At 57.0% G+C, this 20,263-nt stretch overlaps 1 protein-coding gene across 19 annotated transcripts in view; it reads right to left on the bottom strand.

Annotated features, from left to right (window-relative positions):
- Positions 1–20,263, bottom strand: part of EPB41L1 (erythrocyte membrane protein band 4.1 like 1) — a 67,793-nt gene that overhangs the window by 18,905 nt on the left and 28,625 nt on the right. For 7 of the 19 annotated variants that reach the window (XM_071573170.1, XM_071573180.1, XM_071573184.1 and 4 more), the window contains exons 1-15: positions 17,304–17,339; positions 11,292–11,479; positions 10,471–10,635; positions 8,453–8,557; positions 8,333–8,375; positions 7,592–7,667; positions 7,130–7,348; positions 6,954–7,041; positions 6,529–6,681; positions 5,721–5,818; positions 5,399–5,574; positions 4,843–4,991; positions 4,279–4,314; positions 2,238–2,429; positions 879–977 (exon numbers count right to left, since the gene is read on the bottom strand). In XM_071573170.1, coding sequence (XP_071429271.1) covers positions 879–977; positions 2,238–2,429; positions 4,279–4,314; positions 4,843–4,991; positions 5,399–5,574; positions 5,721–5,818; positions 6,529–6,681; positions 6,954–7,041; positions 7,130–7,348; positions 7,592–7,667; positions 8,333–8,375; positions 8,453–8,557; positions 10,471–10,635; positions 11,292–11,479; positions 17,304–17,322 — 1,806 coding nt within the window. In that variant the 5' untranslated portion in view covers positions 17,323–17,339. Of the gene's footprint in view, positions 1–878; positions 978–2,237; positions 2,430–4,278; positions 4,315–4,842; positions 4,992–5,398; positions 5,575–5,720; positions 5,819–6,528; positions 6,682–6,953; positions 7,042–7,129; positions 7,349–7,591; positions 7,668–8,332; positions 8,376–8,452; positions 8,558–10,470; positions 10,636–11,291; positions 11,485–17,303; positions 17,341–20,263 lie in introns of those variants that run through there. The other 12 variants (XM_071573175.1, XM_071573174.1, XM_071573177.1 and 9 more) reach the window with 10 other exon arrangements.

Here is a 20,263-nt window from a genome sequence, read left to right as displayed (position 1 = left end):
CCTCACACTCATCTAGTCTGCTGGGGACTGCTCTAGTCAGCCCAGGTTCAAACTCCTGCCCATGCTGGCAACTTCTGCACAGACAATGGGAGATGACAGGGACCAAGAGTGGGCTCAGCCTTGTGCCTGCCCCACACTGCCTCTACCCTGCCCTGGGACGCTCAGGCAGGATGTGTTCCCCAGCACTGCTGGGCCAGCCCCTGGGGGCAGTGTACCAGAACCAAGGCTCAAGCACCACTTGCTTTTGCTCACTGAAGGTACCGCTCTTGGCTGTCCAAGAAAACATTCCCTCATCTGAGATAAACCTGCACACAAGCAGTGCCAAGAGCCCATGCTCCTCACCCACAGACACTACATGAGGACATCAATGGCAGCATGACCCTGCTGTGCACATGCATGAGTCCTATACAGCTGATGCCTCCAGAGATCCCCTTTTTCAGGGTGTCTGGGCCCAGGGAACTCTAACTACAGCCAAAGTGGAAGGAAAGCACAAGGGATTGTTAAGGACAGCTTGAGGCTGCCTGCCTGAACCTGGAGCAGCCACCAAGAGAGCACCCCTGCCATTGGGTCACCTATGCAATGGGACCCTCAGCACTGGGCTCCAGTATGGCCCCACACCCAGCAGGGCTGCAGTGGGAGGCTTCTCCAGGGCCCCATCTCACAGCCCAGCAGGAACAGTCAGGGGAGCAGGTTTCACCAACAGCCTTGTCCTGTGAGGGGTCCTGCCTGTCACCAGAGAGAGGTCACACCCTGGGGGGCAGCAAACAATTTCAACTCTGCTTAGAGGGCACAAACCCCCTCGGCATGCTGGGGACCCCTACAGTGATGGGGGCAGACTGTGAAAGCAAGGGGTGGGGGGAGAAGAGGATAGTGACAACCTCAGGAGAGGAGACAAGGCTTTTCTGTGTGAAAGACTCCATGCTTAGAGAAGCTCCATGCTCTGATGCAAAATCGTCTAGGGTGTCCTCTTCCATCGTCTGTGCCAGCACGGAAACCCCAGCACCCACAGGGGGAGAGAGAGAGAGAGAGACAGAGACAAAGAAAGAGAGAGAGAAAGAGAGAATTTGAGAAGGAATGAAGGAACAAAGGGTGGGTAGGTGTGTGGATGGATGGGCAGATGCATGGAACAAAGGAATGATGGACAGATAGATGGAGAGAAGTCACAGCTGTGCTAGCTTTAGATGCTCCATTCACATCTCTGCACTTGATATATTTGATGGTCAAAGCCATATGGGGTGAATTCCCTCTTTCTCTTCCCAGCCAAGCACTTTGATGAGGAGTCACAAGCCCACTGCAGCCCTGGGTCTCCAGTCAGTGCTGAGCACTAGCGGGCACATGGGCATGTCCCAAATCCCCTGCAGAGAGACCCCAGCCCAGGCCCTCAGAGCGTTCCATGCCCTCCCCACAGCCCAGCCCCATGGCAAGGCTGTTCCTGGGGCAGGCAGCCAGGGCAGAGCAGCCCCTATGTGTGGCACACACCCTGCCCAAAACCATACCACCGCTGTGGGCATAGAGCTGGCTCCGTTGCCCCACAGAGAGAAGAGCAAGTAGGAAGGGTCCCTGACAGGGAGAGGACATCCATGCTGGCAGTGGGGACACTTGTCACACGCTGCCTGCACCGAGTCCACCAGGACCCCAGGCCACAGAGCACCCAACTGTGCCACATCCACGCCCCTCATGCAGCAGTGGCACCCCAATTCCAGCACATTCGTTTCACCCCCATGATCCCCGTGCAAATCCAGCAGGCAGAACATCCAAAGGGGAAGATGTGCATGTGGAATGCCAGCACGGCACCACTCACCCTCCACCTCCTTGCATCACCCAGGTCCTGCTGCTGAGAGCACTACAGGATACCTCTGTGCAGGTGCCTGGTCCTGCTCTGCTGGGGCCACTCTTGGGAAAAAGCTGCACCAGCACTGCCCTGGAAGCTGCTGGTGTGAGGTGTGATGAAAACACCACCTCATGGGCCAACAGAGCTACAGCCCAGCTCTCTGGTACTCCCAAAACACCTCCAGAGGAAAGGCTGTTCAGACCCCTGCAGTACCCAGGCACACAGGGGGATTCCCACCAGCAGTGTAAAACACAAATCTGAGTCACCCCAGTCCCTGCACCCCATGCCCCCAGCACATCACTTCCACAATGCTCCCTCGGGGCAGCACAGGAGTAGAGCCCCAGATCTGAGGGACACCTCCCCACCAGATCCTGATCCCCTCTGTAAGAGAAGCAGGAGAACGAACCTCGCTGGCCTTTTCAGGGGTTCCCTTAGGTGTCTCGTCCTCATGCTTGGGTGAGGAAGAGGCTGGTGAGGATGGCAGCCTCCTGTCCCGGTCCCTGTGAATCAGTTTGCTATTGGGCTCCTTCAGGGTCCGCTTCAGCTCATTGATGCTGGCCTGATGCTTCAGCAAAACATCCTCTGGCTTGTCTAAAAACTTGGCAAGGAGAGAGGAAGGAGTAGTGATTAAAGCAGCAGCCAAGGCCAAAGGGATAAGCAGGGGCACTGGGAGGGTTTGCTTCACACTGGGCTGGAATTTAGGGTCTCAGTAGCCAAATGTAGAGCATGTTGGAGACCCTTGGTCTGCAAGTCTCACCAGGAGGAGAAGCAGCTCTTTCACTGCAGGAAACAGCAGAAAGGCAGCACAGAGCTGAAAACATAAGGCAGGGGACGGGCATGGCATGTCCTGGCAGCATCACCAGGACTCCAGGTCCTCCTGGCTGAGGACAAACTAAGCCTCTGGGAGGGGAGAGTGGGGTCTCCCTTGGGATCACCAAGGAACGGGGCCATGTTGGAAACAGCAGCAGCCTCCTCTGCTCCTCTCCAGTGCCAGGCACAAAGGGAGCCCCAGGCTCTGTTCCAGCAGGGCAGGGAACCACCATTTCCAACAGAGCTGCTCCAAAGTGGGCTCTGCCAAAGAGCTGGAGGTCAAGGCCTGGGCAGGAATGTCCAGCATGGATCCAAGCCTGGAACCCCATGGACCAGACTGGGGTAGGGTGGGTCTGATCTACTGTGGAGAGAAGACAGCTCAGAGTGCTCAAGTGCAAGGTGGGGTTCAGGTATTAGAGCAGGACTTAATGAGGGACCAAGTGCCGAGGTGGCCCCCTTGTCCTGCCACAGAGGTGGGCAAACCAGTTCCAAGCAGGAACACTGGCTTCTGCTTCCAACCCCAACTTAAACCTCTTCTGAGGTTTGAAAGGAGGCACCTAAATACCTCCCTAGTACCTCCTCAGCAACAGACCAGAGACTCACGATAGTCTCAGGAAAAACCCCACCAAATACTCTAGATCCTGAAGGCTCAGCACAACTCAGGAAAACTCCTGTCCTGGACCCACATGTGTGAGCCATGGAGAGCTCAGGTGTGCCCACCTCTAGGCTTAGGGTGTGCCGGGTCAGGGTGCAGCACATGCACATGCAAGGGGGAAGCAATGATGTGGGCAGGGGGAGCTGGGACCGGTGCCCACTGTGCTGGCAGGGTCTGCCCTGTGCTGCCAAGCAGGTTCGTGAGGCTGTGTGCTGCCAGCGTGGCCAACACCATCACATAGCCATACTTGCTCCCATTGACAGCTCCAGTGAGGATCCACATCCCACTGTAACTGGAGGAGAAACTCCCAGGGAACAGCGGTGGATTTTAGGCCAGGATGACTCATTCCTGATGGGGCCACCATGGGCATGGCTGTTTGTAAAGGGAGGGCTCACCCTCCCTGTTCTCTGCTCAGCCTGCTCTTAGGGTGGGCAGACACCAGGTGGGTCCCAGTGCTGGCCCCTCAGGCAGCTCAGAGCCCTTTTACCCCATGTGGGTGGGATTGCAGCTGCAGTGCTGCGGGGAGCCGCAGCCCAGCTCTCATGGGGAGTGGGGGGCTGCATGAGTGTGGAGCTGCTGACCTGGAGGGTGATGAGGCAGTTTGGGTCAGGCAAGAGCAGAGCGTGGGTCAGGGTGGCAGTGGGAGCAATGGGACCAGCTCCACAAGAGACACAAGGCAAGGATATGGCAGGGTCAGTAATACGAACAGAAGCCAGGTCATCCCAGTGGGCCAAGGGCTTTCTTGCCCTTGGGAGGGCTCTTGCTCACAGGTATGATCAGGACCACCTTACTTAATGGGATAGAAGATGCCACGTGTGCTGGGCTGATCCCCAGCTGTCTGTTCATAGGGCTCCTCCATGACCCAACCCCCTGCCCGGTGCATCTTGTATTCCAGTAAATAGGGTGACGCACAGAGTTGTTTTGGGGAGGATGGACAATATGATGCACCAATGAGGATTAAGATACTCCAGAGAGAGAATACCTCCTGCTTGTGCCTGGGGGTTGTTTCGTGCTCCGGCTGGCAGCAAAGAGAGGGTTAAAAGTAACCAGCAGGTTACGAAGGAATTTGTCACAAACATTGCAATTAAGTTGATTGGCTGATAGGGACACCCCCTCCCCTTGAAGTGGGGCTGAAATGGGCTGGGACAGCCCAAGGAACAGGGCAGGGAGTGGGTGGGCTGTGCAGGGGCAGTGGCAGACATGAGTAGGCATCGATGTTCTTGGCCTGTCCCCATGCCCATCCCTGTCTCAGAACTGGACTGGTCCCAGGTCCAGATCTGCATGGGGATGAGTCTTGAGATCACCTGGAAGGGTCTGGGAAATCAGTTTAACCAAAGCCCTGTGACCCCCTCATTTCCACTGGTGGGGCCAAGAGCCACATCCCAGGAGTTCTACCAGCCTGGAGCTCAGCTGACACAGACAGAGCTGCAGGTGACCATGCCCTGAGGTGACCCTTCCTGCCTGCAGCCCAGCCCTGCTGCCTGTGCCCAGTCCCCTGCCTGCCTAACCCTCCACTCCCACCCTCCTCTGCCCACCTCAGCTGTACCTTCAGCTCCTTGATTTTTGTCGGGGTGGTCACCTCCTCGTCCTCTGTCTCAGACCGTCTCCTGCTGTCAAACTCACCATCCTCATTCTGCTTCTCACCCTCCGCCCCAGCATCATGGTTCTCACTGACAGAGGCTGGACGCGAGAACTCTGCCCATGGGAGACAGCCCAGGTCACCACAGCCCCACCACACCCACTCCTACCCCATCCCCCATCCCCTGCCCCAACTCTGCCAGCTCATACCTGGCAATCAAGGAGCCCTGAACACCCTGCAACAGGGATGGATGGTCCCAGGCATCCCAAGGCACAGGGAGCCAGGGGGCACATGTCCCCAAGCCCTGCCACATCCCCCTGCTCAAACACAGTCTGAGCTACTGCATGGGGTGGGGACAGACCCTCTACCATGGGGAAGTGACTGAGGACAGCCCCCAGAAGGAAGCCTGATGCTGCTGTGACCCTGCTCAACACAACGAGGCAAAGCAGAACCAAGCCGAGCAGCACCCCATTGCTCCCGCCAGCAGACCAATCTCCCTCCCCCTCCCCAATTTGGGGCATACCTCCATCAAGGCTGCGAGACATGGTGTACCGTTTGCTGGAGGAGCGCTCGAAAAACGGAGCTGGGCGGTCGATGAGGGCACTGGCCTGTCGTGTCTGCGCCTGCGTCCGCCCGCTATACCGAAACTTGGAGCCCATCACCAGGAAGCCCTTGGGGGGTGGCTCCGGGGACACCAGCCTAGGGGTCAGAGTGGTGGAGGGGCATCAGCAAGCCCCAGCTGATCCCCAGAACTGTTCCCAACACATACCCAACTGCAGCAGAAGCAGAAGTGTGTCTGCCTCCCAGAAGGGAAGCCTGGAGAAAGTCTGAGAAGGTGTCCTCACCTGAAGAAGGTGTGATGCTCTATGCAGACCTTCCAGAGTCGCTTGGCTGAGCGGTGGTTGGGCAGCTTGAAGCCAATGGTGCTCTCAAACTGTTCATACTTGGGGAGACAGATATAGGCCGTTACAGGCAGATCCTGCCCTAGGAGACTTGATGGGATAGGACCTTGCCAAAGCCGTCAGGCTCTCCTGGCATGAGCCATGACCATGAAAAAAAACCTCAAAAGTCTTCTTCAAAGATGTGCTGGGCAGACCCGTGCTACTCAGCAGAGCAATGGGATCACACCGGTGGCCTAAGCACTTCCCTCAGCTGTAAATGGCTTTTCAGTGCAAGATAAACTTCTCCAAGAAACAAAAGGCTTTTATAACTGTTTTGGTGTGAGGGTATTGCTCTCCCTTTTAGATGTGCTGTCCTTCCAGCCTACGGGAACATGTGGGTAGAAATGCATTCTCCCACCAGTGCACATGAAACAGTAAAAATGAAAGTCTGAAAATGAATGTCTTTTTCTGGGAAGATACATAATAAATGGCCCTCAACCCCCCTTCCTGGGCAAACTCCTTACACCAGCAGGATCACAGTGTCTGTCAGGTAGGGATTGGATCCTGGGGTCCCTCAGCTGTTGAAGTCATGAAAGCATGGACAAGAAAATCCATGCTATAGGAGATGTGCTCTCTTGGCCAGTGTGGTCATTCATGTGAGACCCTTGGGACAGAGACTGGATCCAAGTGAGAACATCTCCACAATCAGCCCCAGTCCTGCAGGACAGGCACCCTGCTGCACCCCAGGGCTGCACAGGCACCTGGCACCCACCTCACCCGGGCGGATCTTGATGTAGAAGTTGCTCCTCTTGTAAGAAATTTTGAGGATCTTGGGCCAGGCAAAGCGGTTGATGCGCAGCCGGTCCCTGTAGATGAGGAGGCCATTGGCGCAGACGCCCAGCATGATGTCAATTCCCTCTGAGTCCTGGAGGAGTGAAGGGGACAGGAGGGGACACTTCAGTACCATGGCAGGAACCAGCCTGACCAGCAGTGCCACGCTCCCTCCTGCTGGGTACTATGAGGGCCCTGAACCCCAAGACAGTGGAGCTCCTCTGGCCCAACATGGGGACGCTCAGAGCCACCCAGGCCATGCCAGGAACATGTCATCGCTGAGCCTTCACTGTTGGAGGAAGGGCTGGGCAGGAGGGGTGTGCAGGAGCAGGGTGCGATGGCGCTGGCAGCCCCATGGCCCCGTACCTTGGCGTGGTGCAGGTCTACCCCATACATGGAGAGCTTCTTGGCATTCTCCAGAAAGTGGATCTCTGCTTCCCCGGGAGTCATTCCCCTGCAGGAAGGCAGAGAGTGGGACACGTGGCAGGGTGCTCCACCAGGTGAGGGCCAGCACTCCAGTGCTGTCCCCTCTTGGGGCTCACCGGTAAGTCTTGTGCAGCTCCATGATGCGCTCCTCCAGCTCCCGGGTCTGGTTGGGGGCAAAGCGGAGCTCGCTGACATAGTTGCCCACGTGCTCCTCAGTGTCATGGTCGCCCAGCTCAGCCTGGACTGCATAGGAGCCCAGCAGGGCATGGGTGACGAAGGAGCAGGGTAGGCGCCCTGTGATGATATCTGCACGGAGCTGCAGGCACAGGTAGTATCTGCAGGAGGGGGTAGAGAGTGAGAGTGGGGCGAGAGTGTGTGCCTCCTGAACAGGCTGGGGCTCCCTGGAAAGGAGTCTTGTGCCCCCCACATCAGGAAGGAGGTGTGTGCTCCCCTGAGCAGGTTAGGGCTCCAGGGAAGGAGGCATGGGCTTCCTGGAGCAGGCTGGAGCTCCTTGAGAGGAGGCATGTGCCCCCCAAAGCAGGCTGGGACTCCCCATGAAGGAGGAGTGTGGTCCCCACCTTGTGATGTCCTCTGTGAGCTGGGCAGGGTCTGGAGGGTAGAACTTCACAGTGAAGGCAAAGTTCCAGGGCCCACCTAGGGAGGGAAGAGAGCAGGCAGGACAGGACCCATGAGGTTGCACACAGGGTACAGGAGCATCTGTGTATGCCCTAAGCCCAGCAAAGGACAGGGACAGGGGACTCCAGAAGCTGCCAGGAGCACAGCCCTCAGGACACCGGAATGACTTGGTTAATCCTTCCCTAACAGCTGGGAAGAGAAAGCATCACAACTTCAGGAGCCCTTGGCTCCTGATCATCGTCACAGCATCAGTATCACAGTAAAAGCCTCCTGTGTCCCAGAACATCACACCTTGGACCATAGCCCTTCTGCCACCCCAGTAATGCAACATCATGGGCAAAGGTACCTCAGGATCTGTCCCAGCAAGGACCCCACTTTTTCCCTCTGTCTCTGTTCTCCCTGCTCAGGGCAAGTGGTGCCCAGAGAAGCACCAGGTCTCAGCCAACTCTCTGATGGCACAGATGGGGTTCTGTGCACCCCAGTGCCTCTCATGAATAAGAGGAGAGGTGGGTAACACTTAAACTGGATGAGCACAAGCATCCCTGTCCCAAAGCCAGCTGCCAAAGGTCCCCTCTAGGGCAGGTGAGGAGAGGACACACTGCAGGACAGCCACAGCAGAGCTACCCTGAAGCATCATGGGACACTCCAGGCATGGGAAGGATGGGCTCTCCCTGGGCACTTACTGCGGATCTGCTTCTTGATCTCCTTGGAGGGGTCCAACCAGTTCTGTAACAAGGAGACAGCAGGTCAGGAGGGTCCCCACCATGAAGGAGGCAGCTGCAGAGGGACCATACCGTGCTCACCTTCTGGCTGTCTGAGTCGCAGAAAGTCAGGCCAAAGTAGTCCTTCTCCAGGAGGTTGAGGTGCTCGCACACCATGTCAAAGAGGACCTGGCCTCGGGCATGTTTCTGTTGGAGACATGGAGAGGCTGACGGTTGAAGGGAGACCCTGCAGGTGATTCCCAAAAGGTGCTCTCACCTGGCAGTGAGATGCCCCATCCCTGCAGCCCTAAGATCACCTGGGCTTTGCACTGCTTTGGGGACACCCATGTGGTCCCAGGGCTGCAGGGACAGACTGCTAGTGGCAGTAGTGGCTGGATCCCCAAGCAGAGCATGACAAATGAGAGCCACCAAGAGCCCAGGCCATGTGCAGCAACAGAGGGCACCCTTGGTTATAAATGAATTCCAGAATGGTTTGGGTTGGAAGAGATCTTAAAGATTGTCTAGTTCTACTGCCTGCCACGGGCAGGGACACCTTTCACTAGACTAGGGTTGCTCCAAGCCCCATCCAACCTGACGTTGAACACTTCCAGGGATGGGAAGGGAATTCCCCTGAATTTCCCTTTGTTAATGGTGGTAGCGAGGTTACAGGCTCACTCATGGACATGGAAAGACAACCCTTCTCAAGTGTGCATCTTTCCTATTTTCAGTCTGGCAACTTACATCTCCCATCTCCCCTCTCCAAGGCAACCATTTACTGGAAGCACCTCTAACAAGTGCTCCCAGGATGGCAGCCCAGGGCATCAAGCAGCACAGCCCAGCCTCCTGCTGCCCTCCAAAGCTTTTTCAGAAGTTGCCATCATCACCCTTCCTGGGTCTCCTCTCTCCTTCTGACCTGGGTTTAAAGGCAGAGGTTCACCCATGGCACATACTGGGTTGTCACATTGAACAGTTTGACTCATTTGATTTTTACTAAATTAAGGTTTAATTGAAACATAGGAACAAGGCACAACTATTCCAATGGGGTCTGCCAGAAAAAAAGAAATGCAGCGTTGGACTTTCTACCCCAAACTCTCCCCCTTGTGTTCCAGATGCCGTTTTTAGAGAGCAGCAGCTGTCTCAAAGTTGACCCCATCCTTGGGAGATGTGGTGAGGGGCATCGCTCTGCTCTGCCAGCACCTGTGACCTGGGATTCTCCTGGCAACCCAGTTTGGTTGGCCACTGCTCAGCAAAGAGACAGGGAAGGATGACCCTGCTGGGGCTCATGAGCCTCCCCTGTGCCCTGTGAGCTCCCTGGGGTGCTCTGAACCTTTCCTTCTTTGGGAAGTCTTTCATCTTGCTGCAAAGTCATCCTTTGACAGCTTTGTGAACAATTTTACCACTAAAGCAACAGCCAGGGCTCCTGGAACACAGAGATCAAAGGCCCTGCTGCCCGTGCCACGGGCAGGGGGCCAGACCTTGCCACTGGCTTCCTCGGGGTGCTCTCTCCTGCCAGGCAGTCACACTCCCTACATTCATAAATCCCATGCAGCTGAGATCTGGAGCAGCCAGGACCTGCATACAGATCCTCCCCATGCCACCAGCTCCAAGGTGCTGCCAGCAAACACCCTTGTGCCTCCTTGCCAGAGCAAGGGCAAAGATCTCCCTGGCAAAGATTCTCGGATTTCTGCTCCTGAACAACTTCAGCTTTTCATTTTTAAGTCCCTAAAATTGTCGCTCCCTCATGGTGCAGGTTGGAACGGCACTGCCTTCCCAGCCTGCAGGCCGGAGACAGTGGGGAGTGCTGGAGATCGGAACAGGTGCTCCCAGGAAGTCCCTCTGCTCCCTGCTGCCTTGTCCTGGTGGCAGGGCCACAGAATCTTCCACTAACGCCAGCTTGAATTCCTGAGTTAATCCCAGGTGCCCCCCACCTGTTCTAGAAGCAAGAGGTCCCCGTGCTGATGGTGGCTGAAGTGGCCCTGAAGTACTTCCCAGTGCCCAAGTGGCCACCGCCAGGTGGCTGTTCCCTCTGTGCCTCACTGCAGCCACTGCCAGGTGCCTGTCCCTGGGCTGAGAGTGTCCTCTCCTTGATGTCAGCACAGCCCCTCAAAGTCAGGACTCACCTCCACCTCGCACTCATACTCAGAGGCATCGAGCAGGGTCACCCTGCACAGGGCACTCTTCATCTTCTTGGTAGTTTTCTGGGGTGACTTCTGGGTCTTGCTGGGGGTTGTTTTGTCAGAGAGTCCATCCGTCTCACTGTAGTCCTTGTCCTCCATGTCTGTGCCCTGGGAAAGGGAGACACAGAGGCTTATCTGGCACCACTGCCAGGATGGAGACAGAGAGGGGGGAAAGCCCTCTACAGCAGGCAAAGGAGGGCAGCTGGTGGTGGGGAGGCTGATGACTTCTTGGGAGTCCCCAGTCAAGCCTAGTTCTCCCAACCCACACGCCAGCACAAGCTAGGCCCCTGGAAAATGGACATCTGGGGTCAGTTCAGCCCCCAAAACCTCCCTGCCCAACAGCTCAGCTCCTCGGCAGCTCTGCAGCCAATAGCAGGTGCAGCTGCTGCTCCTAGACCTGCCCAGGGCAGCTCAGCAGGGCACATGGGACCACCCGTTCCCTCCTCATGCCCCGACCAGCACTGCCATTCCCAGCCTCATTGGCACTCCAAGCTGCCACACAGCTCCTTCTGTCTTCCTGCCTGCAAGGAGCTGTGTGGGCAGCTGTGCAGGCAGCTGACAGAGCCACCCACCACCCTGGCTGAGGGGGCTCCCCTCCGGGATGTTTTCCTTGGGCACAGGGGATGTGCCCACCTCACTGGGCTCTTGCAGTCCCCTCACTACAGCAAGGCCACAGTGATGGGCAGCAGTGAGTGGTGGCACATCCTCTCCTCTGCTGCACCTCCCCCTGTTGCCTCTCGCGGCACCCGCTGTCACCCACTCACTGGCTCTGTATTTCGGGCATCGGACTGTGCCCCGGGCTTCTCACTGGCGTCGCAGTCCCGGCCGGCGGGGTTGGGGGCCGTGGTGGGGCCGTGGGCAGCCGCCTCCAGCTGCTGCTGCGGAGCCTCTTCCTGCGCATTCCTCACCTCCGACCCGGGGCCCGTCTCCGTTGTCATGGCTGCTGGCCACCCTGCTCTGCCACCGCCACCCGAGGGAGAGACAGCAGGTATCACTGGGGGCGCACGGGCATGGAGGATGCTGGCTGGGCAGCCACCAGCTGGGATGCCCTGGCTGCATGGGGAGGTGTCGGACAGGCTCGGGCCATGCCCATCTCTGCCCCACTGCCTGCACACAAGGATCCGCTGCCAGATCCCAGTTCCCTGTCCACTCATAGATCCGCTGCCAGATCCCAGCTCCTGTCCACTCATAGATCCGCTGCCAGATCCCAGTTCCCTGTCCACTCATAGATCCGCTGCCAGATCCCAGTTCCCTGTCCACTCATAGATCCGCTGCCAGATCCCAGCTCCCTGTCCACTCATAGATCCGCTGCCAGATCCCAGCTCCCTGTCCACTCATAGATCCGCTGCCAGATCCCAGCTCCCTGTCCACTCATAGATCCGCTGCCAGATCCCAGCTCCCTGTCCACTCATAGATCCGCTGCCAGATCCCAGTTCCCTGTCCACTCATAGATCCGCTGCCAGATCCCAGCTCCCTGTCCACTCATAGATCTGCTGCCAGATCCCAGCTCCCTGTCCACTCATAGATCTGCTGCCAGATCCCAGCTCCTGTCCACTCAAGGATCTGCTGCCAGATCCCAGCTCCCTGTCCACTCAAGGATCCGCTGCCAGATCCCAGCTCCCTGTCCATGCACAGATCCACTGCCAGGTTCCAGCTCCTGTCCACTCATGGATCCACTGCCAGACCCCAGCTCCCTGTCCACTCAAGGATCTGCTGCCAGATCCCAGCTCCCTAGCCACGCGTGGATTTGCTGCCCGACCTCAGCTCTCTGTCCATGCACAGATCCACTGCCAGGTTCCAGCTCCTTGTCCACTCATGGATCTGCTGCCTGGTGGCAGGAACCCTCCACAGGCAGAACATGGGCTCATGCCTCATCCCTGCAGTCACAGCAGGCAGTGAGGCTGCCCTGGCCCTCTGCTCCCCCCAGCCCTGTGCCCATCGGTACCTTCACTCCTGTCTTTTAGAAGTAGGAGTCAGGCTGTGAGTCAGGGGAAAGGCTGCACTGACACAGGAAATGGCAAACACAGACAACTCCACAGATTGCATCCAGGCTGGCTGGTTTGTTCCCCTCTGGCCATCCCTAGCAGCAGCAGCATGCTGTGTTCCCACGGCCGGCGTGAGACCCTGCGGCGTGGCAGGATTCCTGCCTCCAGCCCCAGCTGCCTGTCCAGTGCATGATGCAAAAACAAACCCAGGGCCAGGAACAGGGAGGGGAAGGCACTTTCCATGCCGGAGTGCTCAGCAACATGTTTTCAGAACCTGTGCTGGTGCTGCCCCGACCCAGATACAGGATCTTGCACCTGGCCTGGTTGCACTGCATCAGGTTCACATGAGCTAACTCCTCCTGTCCTGCCTGCCCAGGTCCCTCTGGATGCCCCATCCCTTCCCTCTGGATGCCACATCCCTGGCGAATCCACTGGGGCTGACCACAGAGGAGCTTGGTTCACACCAAAAGGCCCTGCCTCAGGCCCACACTCTCCTGGCCATGACAGGCAGGACAGCCTACCACCATCCCCTGAGCTCAGCTCCTCCTGACATACCCCACTGCTTGGCCAAAGGCCAAGCTTTCAAAGGTCACCAGTGGTTTGTTTTTTCCAAAGAGGAAACAGGGCTGCTGTTTTTCCTCTGCACACTCAAGCAGTTGCAAGCTCCCAGCTCCAATCCCCGTGTGGATCATTCCCAAGTACTTCCGCTTCCATGCACTGTGTGAATTTTTTCATCAATGTGAAATCTCTAAAATGATAACCATCTCTTTGAGCCAAAAACACACTGAGTTTTTCATTCAAGGTTTCTGTAGAGATAAAGAAGGATTTTTGAGTTGGGAAAAAGATTTTGGAGCTGCAGGCAGATTCTGAGGCCTACGAGCAGGTACTGAATTAGTTCTGTGAGAAAGACCAACAAGCCAGCAAAAACAAAGTGAGATAAGAAGGTTTTGGGTCAAGCTGCCCATGGGAAAGGAATGTTGAAGAGACAAAATTCTCATGGCAAAGTGAACATCTGTCCAGAAAGTGTCATCCTATTAAAAGCTGTAATGAGGTTTATGGACACTGTGATTCAACCTATAAGACTGGGCTATGGGTGGGATTTAAGAATATATATTGTGTAATTTGAAGATCGAGTTAGTTTTTACCTTTACCTATTTTCCTTTCTCCATGGAGTGATTTAATAAACTATCTCTTCTGTGTGACACCTGTGAACTGTGCTCTCATTAATTTTTTGGCTGCCACCACCTACTGCGTACTCTCACAGGTTTCTAAACTTTCTTCCAAACTACTTTTTCCCTGCAGTGGGGAGCACAGATTCCTGAGGAAATGAAGGCTATTCTTAAGGGTAGGAGGCTAGAAATTCATCCCATCTTGCCCAGCCAGACCTACTTTTGCATATTAAGCTCCAGTTCCAACCAAGGAGCCTGAGCAAAGGACCATGACCACCAGCTGAAGTCAGTGAGAGCACAACACAGCAGTGCCAGGGTGGCAGAGCCCTGGTAGAGGAACCCGGCAAACCCCGAGGGATCATCTCCCTGCTCCCACTGTGTCCTGGCTTCTCCTGACACTCTGCTTTGGAACCCTGGCCACTACCACCTCTCTCTGGCCCTAGTAATCCACAGTGTATGCTCTCCCTCCTGCCCCTCCTTCAGGCGCCAAGGGGCTCCCGGCAGCCCTGTCTCTGTGCCTGGGCAGGGGCATGGGGCTCAGCACAGCCACAGAGGAAAGCCCAGCCCTGGTGGATCCCAGCCCAGAAAGAGCCCATTGAGCCCATCCTTGTGGCATTGCACCTGCCCCAGTGGTGTGGAACACAGGAGGGAGGATCAAGCCCCTCTGTACTTTGGACAGGCTTTGGAGGGGCAGGGACCCCCTCAGTCTCTCACCTTGCAGCCATGCTGGGGAGGCTCCAGTCCCTACACAGGGTCATTGCTGGGGTACGAGAGTCAGAAAGCTGCCCCAAGGGAGCTGGGGCTGGCAGTGGAGCAGCGGCCCTGGGCATGGCACCACTGCAGCTGAGCCCTGCAGCTGCACAGCCCCGATGGAGGGGGCCACACTGGCACCACTGCACTCCTGGGCACAGCCACAACAGCCCCATTCAGGAGCTGGTGGGCATGGGTGCCACAGTTGTGTGAGCAGTGCTGCTGCCCAGGGTTCCCTGCCTGTGGCGGGGCTGAACAGAGAGGCCAGGAGCACAGAGCCAGGGCTCCTCCAGCACTGTTACTCACCCCAATGCTGCTGGAAGCCTGGGGGGGTCAGGACTAGCTGGCACTGAAGGTCAGCCCTGGCCTGGCAGCACCAAGCCCTGGGTGGCACCAGCCCCCAGAGCTCTGGTCAGCAGTAGGATGCTGCCACCCTCCATGGAAGCCTGGTCACTTGCTCCCAGGGCTGTGGGAGAAGGATGCCAAGGCCAACATGACCACCAGCACCCCAGCTGTTCCCTGTACCAGGCTGGGGACGTTCAGCATCCTGAGGGCACTTGCAGGCTCTCAGAAGGGACCTGAGCTTCACAGTGAGACAACCAATGCCACCTGTTCCAACCTCTTCTCCCCCTTTTTTTACGTGATCTTTCCTATGGCATTCAAGAGCTCCAGAGGCAGATGTTTGTTATCACAGGGGCAGCTCTCTGCCTCAGGCAAGAGCTGCCCCTGATGTAGAGGTGGCAACCAAACCTCAGTCAGTGAGCAGCAGTCCTAGAGTGCTGTCCATCACACAGAATCTTCTGGATGCAGAACTCAGCGTCTGCTGCCGACTCCACACAGGAGACCCTGGTGTGGGGGACCACGTGTTGAGAAAGCACACAGGTCCCAGTGTGCTGCCAAAGGGACAATTTCACTGACACTTTCCACCACAAACCTTTAAAAGAGGTTTAGACCACAACTGCAGTGAACTGAGTAGAGACAGGTAGAGATGCTGTCCCAAATAATTTCTTCCTAAATATTTCCCACAGAAGGAGCAGGATCCAATCCCGCTGGGTGCCACCCTGGCCAGGCTGTCCCAGCCCTTCCCAGCACGTAGCCTTGCTTGTGCATGTCCCCTCAGGAGCGCAGCCAGGGCTGGAGCAGCTCCCATGCTGAGGCTGGCAGCTGCCAGGCAGCAGCTGGAGAAGGCAGCAGGCACCATCCCCCCATACCCTTCTCTGTGCAGGATAACGGCTGAAGGGTTCCTCTGCACCTGCAGACTCCAGTGCCATGCACCCAGTTTTCAGTATGGGCAAGTTTTCAGCACAAGCCCAGTTTCCAGTAAGGGTTGGCTCAATTCTGCTGCAGCCGGACCCCTGTGGGATGGGGGATGCTCTCCTAAGGGGAAATGGCTGGAGCCAGATGGAGCTCCAGGCAACTGGAACAGGCAGTGGGAATATGTCGACTGCAAAAAAAGCCTTAGCAGGATTAGAGGCAGACCTGCTTGTCATGCCTGGAATCTCCTCCCATCATCTCCCTGCCTGCGACTCCTTCCTTGGTGTTTTCCTCTTCCTCCCGCTTCAAGCCAGAGAATGGATTCACAGCTTTCCCAGATGCTCTGACTCAGCAGTGCCCCTGTATATTCTGAGCTCCAGCCTCCACAATGCTCCCCTCCCAGAACCCTCCCTTCCCTTCCCTTCCCTGCCACCTCCAGGGTTAGGGTTTCACTGCAGCCTGCTGTCCCCTTCCCCTGCTCAGTCACTTCCAGCTGCTGGGCTGAATTCCAAGGCTGAGAATCTCCCTTTGCTACTGAATTCTGTTTTCTCTCTGTCTCTCTGCCTCAGCTGCTGTCCATCTAAGAGGCTTCAACTCTGCAGCATCACATTCCTAGGCAGACACCAGTCCCATGCTGAGTGCCCAAACTGGGCCCAGCAGGCTACAGCACAATTAGGGTGCACAGAGCTGGGTAACACCCAAGCACCCTCCTACCTCACCACCACTGAGGACCCATGGGGCTGATTCTGGCAGCAAAGCTCTCCCTCCACCATTCTGTGGGACAGACAACTGCTGCAGAGACAGATGGAGGGGGGGGCACCCTGTGGGCATGGCAGTGGCTCCATGACACAGGGCAGGGGGTCCAGGTATTGCCAGCCACCAAGAACAGAGGTGCACACTAGAGCTGTGGCACCCAGCACTCCTGATGGGGCAGGGGCAAGGGCTGAGCTGGCAGCCATCAGGCAGGATGGGAGCACAAGCAGTGCCTTGCAACCATGCAGGAAACTTGTGAGGATCCTGGCAGGGAGTCCTAGGGATCCTCCAGGGACACAGAAACAGCAAATAGGGAAAGAAGCCCTGAAGCACTGGCAACATGTGGCACCCTGAGCCCCGCTGCCACCCCTGAGCCCCGCTACCACCCCTGAGCCCCGCTGCCACCCCTGAGCCCTGCTGCCACCCCTGAGCCCTGCTGCCACCCCTGAGCCCAGCTGCCACCCCAGCCCTCCCCCTTTGGCACAAGACTTGCAAATCCCCAAAATGGTCTGCAGTGCAGCCCAGAGAGCTCTCCTGTGCTGCTCTGCAGCAGGGCCAGAGAATCATATGAGGTGTTTATGGTGAAAAGGGGATCAGAAACACAGAGTATCCCCAGGTCCTGAAGGATGAACCTCACTTATCCTAAGGCATGACTGGCAGAGGCCCAACCATAAAAGTGCTCTGTCATAGAATCATTAAGTTTCAAAAAGACCTCTAAGAGCAAGCCCAACTGTCCCCCTCCCAAGCTCCAGGACCCACATCTCACCCACAGCTCTCCCCATGGCACCCACTGCTGGCTAAAGCCCAGAGCATCAGCAGCAGCACTGAGCATTGCACAGTGGCCTTGTCCATGGTGGGCCCCTACCTTGGAGCCAGCTCCCCATGTCCCCAGCATGGCTCATTCCGCTGGGCTGTCGCTGCATCCAAGGCAGCGCCTTCTGCAGAGCCGCCTCTTCCCACCCCCTGCGCAGTGATGGATGGATGTGCACTGCAGCCGTGGCCGGGCCGAGGGCTGGGCTGCCTTCCCAGCCCTCTGCCAGGCTCCTCACTCCCAGGTGCTCTGGGCCTGCACCGCTGCCCTTGGCATGGCAGGAGGGTCCTGCTGGTGCCAGCCCCAACACCCCCCTTGCCCACAAACACCAGGCCAGGCACTAGACTGTGCTCCTGCCAGGATCCTTACCTGTGCATGCCCTGGAAGGGGGGATAGGCTTCCGCACAGGAACTAGATCCACTGTACATCTTCACCCAAAGTTAGTCTGGCACTGTCCTGCACCCCACTCATCCCTTCCATGAGTCCTGGGGCAGTAAACACTGTGCCACTCCAAACCATGTACCCAAGTACCCTGGTAGTGCCCGTCAGCTCTTAGACATCCCAGCGGAGGGGGCTGAACAAAAGCTCTTTCATCAGCCCTGTCCAGGGTGAAGTGCCAAGCGTGACACCCAGCACATCCCTGTCTCCAGGGCATGTGGCTCCTCATCCTCACTTTGTCCCCTGGAAGGGACAACAACACAGAGCAAACACTGGGGCCATGCACTGCACATACCCACAACACAACAGTGTGGGGGGGCCATGAAGCCCAGCACTGACCTCACTGTGCAGAGGGAAGGATCCTGTCATCAGTGGGCAGTGGGGACACCCAAAGCACAGGCAGGGACATCTGCAGGGACACGGACCAGGCAGCAGGTGTGGGGCAGCACCTGGGATTCAGGTAGACCATGGGGGCTGGCAGGGGCTCGGTTATATTGACCAGATGTAGGCAACCTGCTGGAGCAGCAGTGCCCATGTAGGACCCAGTTTGGACACACACTGACGGAAACTCCTGGGCACACCACGCCATCAGGAACCACAGGGAAAGAAGCACAAGCCAGGCAAAGTCTGGGGACTGGCTGGGAGACTCCTGGCAGGCTCCAGCTACCACTGTGTGGGTGACTGCACTGGATGCAGAGGGAGAAATCCCCATTCAGCCCCAACTGTCCAGTTACTCACTGGTATGAGCTCTCCAAGTGGTACACATGGGTTGGGACTGTCCCCTCACTCAAGACTATCTGCCTCGGGGGAACCAGATGAGCAGGACTGGGTCCCAGCCCCTACATGAGCCCTCCTCAGAGCTGGGCACCTTGCACAGGTACTTCTGAGCTGCTAAACTGGGACAGCCCAGGGGGATCTCACTCTAAAACACCAAAGTCTGTAGCAAGGGAGAACCAGTAACCCCATACTTCCCAGCAACCTCCCTTCCTCCAAAATCCTTGCCTGGTCTGTTTGCACCGTTTGTTGTCCCAGCCTTGGTAATGCAATCCCTGTGAGTCAGCCAGGCCAGGGACCAGTGGGGCTTGCAGCTTCCCTGGCCCCTGCACCTCCCATGGGAGCAGCACTCAGGCATGCCTCTGTAAGGGACTCCCAGTCAGGGCAGTCTTAGCATCCTCAATGGCATTTCTAGCCCTTGTCCCCTCTCCATGAGGGTGCAGCCACAGGGCTTTGGGGCTGGGGGCTACCAGTTCTGCACTGGTTTAGGGTTGGCATCACCCATCTCTCAGCATCCACAATTGAACAGCATCCCTGAGCTGGCTCCATCAGGTAGCCTAAGGGAAACAAAGTCAGGAAGGATCTTCCCTTCATCCCTGGCAAGAAACAATGATGGACCCAGAAAGAGGGGCTCAGGCCCTGGGATGCCAGGGCAGGAGGAACCCACTGCGTCTGCTACCGACTAACTATGGAAGTGTCTATAGCAATGCCCAGTCTCTACTCCATCAGGGCCACCCAGAGGCAACTGCTCAAGATGTGTCCAAGCAGCTTTTGAGTCTCTCCATGGATGGAGACTCCACCACCTACCTGAGCACCTGCACCAGTGCTTGGCAACCCTCACAGTGAAAAAGTGTTTCCTGACACTTGGAGGGCCCCTCCTGTGTGTCAGTTTGTGCCTATGGCCTCTGGAGCTGTCCCTGGGCCCTGCTGAGCAGAGTCTGACTCCCTCCTCTTGGCAGAAGCCTCTAAGTAGCCAAGGATGGCACATTCTGCTAGGAGCAGGGGGAGGTCACCCCATGGACAAGCTTCCTCACTTATTTATCTAAGAAGCAGCAAATTAATCCCTCAGGGTGGCACAGGGCAACTCAGGAAGGACATTGGAGCAAGAAGAAGAGCCCAAGAGATGTTCACCTGCATTTCAGTGCAGGGTTCAGGCCAGCAGAAAGACATCAGCCACAGGACCACCCCACAGAGGAGCCCCTAAACTTCTGCCATGCCAGTGGGCTCAGCGAGGTCCCAGATAATGCTTGAGTCATCCCACTGAGATGTGGCTTGTGCCTGATTGTGCACCTCCTTACCCACCAAAAAGACACACCAAGATGCCTCCTGGGGCAGGGAGCAGCTTGAGGACCCCAGACATGCCCCCTCTGCCTGAGAGGTGACCCCCAAGCAAGCACTGAGCCGAGCTTCTCCAAAGAGGGTGCTGTTGGAGAATGCTTTCTTGCTCCTGCTGGCCCCATGACATGGCTTCCTCCCATTTTTGTGATCCCACTCGGTATAGGAGGGGACCATGTGCATCCCTCCCCTGCCACCTGGAGCACCATTTGGTGACTCAGACAGGGAAATGAAGCAAGCTCTGTTGGACCACAGTGGGACACAGCTCGAGTCCTGGAGGAGGTCACAGCTAAGCCGGGCTTAGGTTTTAGTTCAGCATTCCAGTAAGTCCTTAGATCCCAGTGGAGGATGCTGTGGGGGCAGAGGAGCATCGGTCTCATCCCTCCACCACCATCCTGGCAAAGCTGGCCGCCAGGCATTCTTTTGGAGAAGTTTGGGAACCTGGAGAAAGGCAGGGAAGTGGCTGC

This window comes from Pithys albifrons, chromosome 18 (genome assembly GCF_047495875.1).
Source record: "Pithys albifrons albifrons isolate INPA30051 chromosome 18, PitAlb_v1, whole genome shotgun sequence".
NCBI classification, from domain to species: Eukaryota; Metazoa; Chordata; class Aves; order Passeriformes; family Thamnophilidae; genus Pithys; species Pithys albifrons.
Note: the sequence above shows the minus strand (reverse complement) of the source record. Positions and strands in the feature narration are given on the sequence as shown.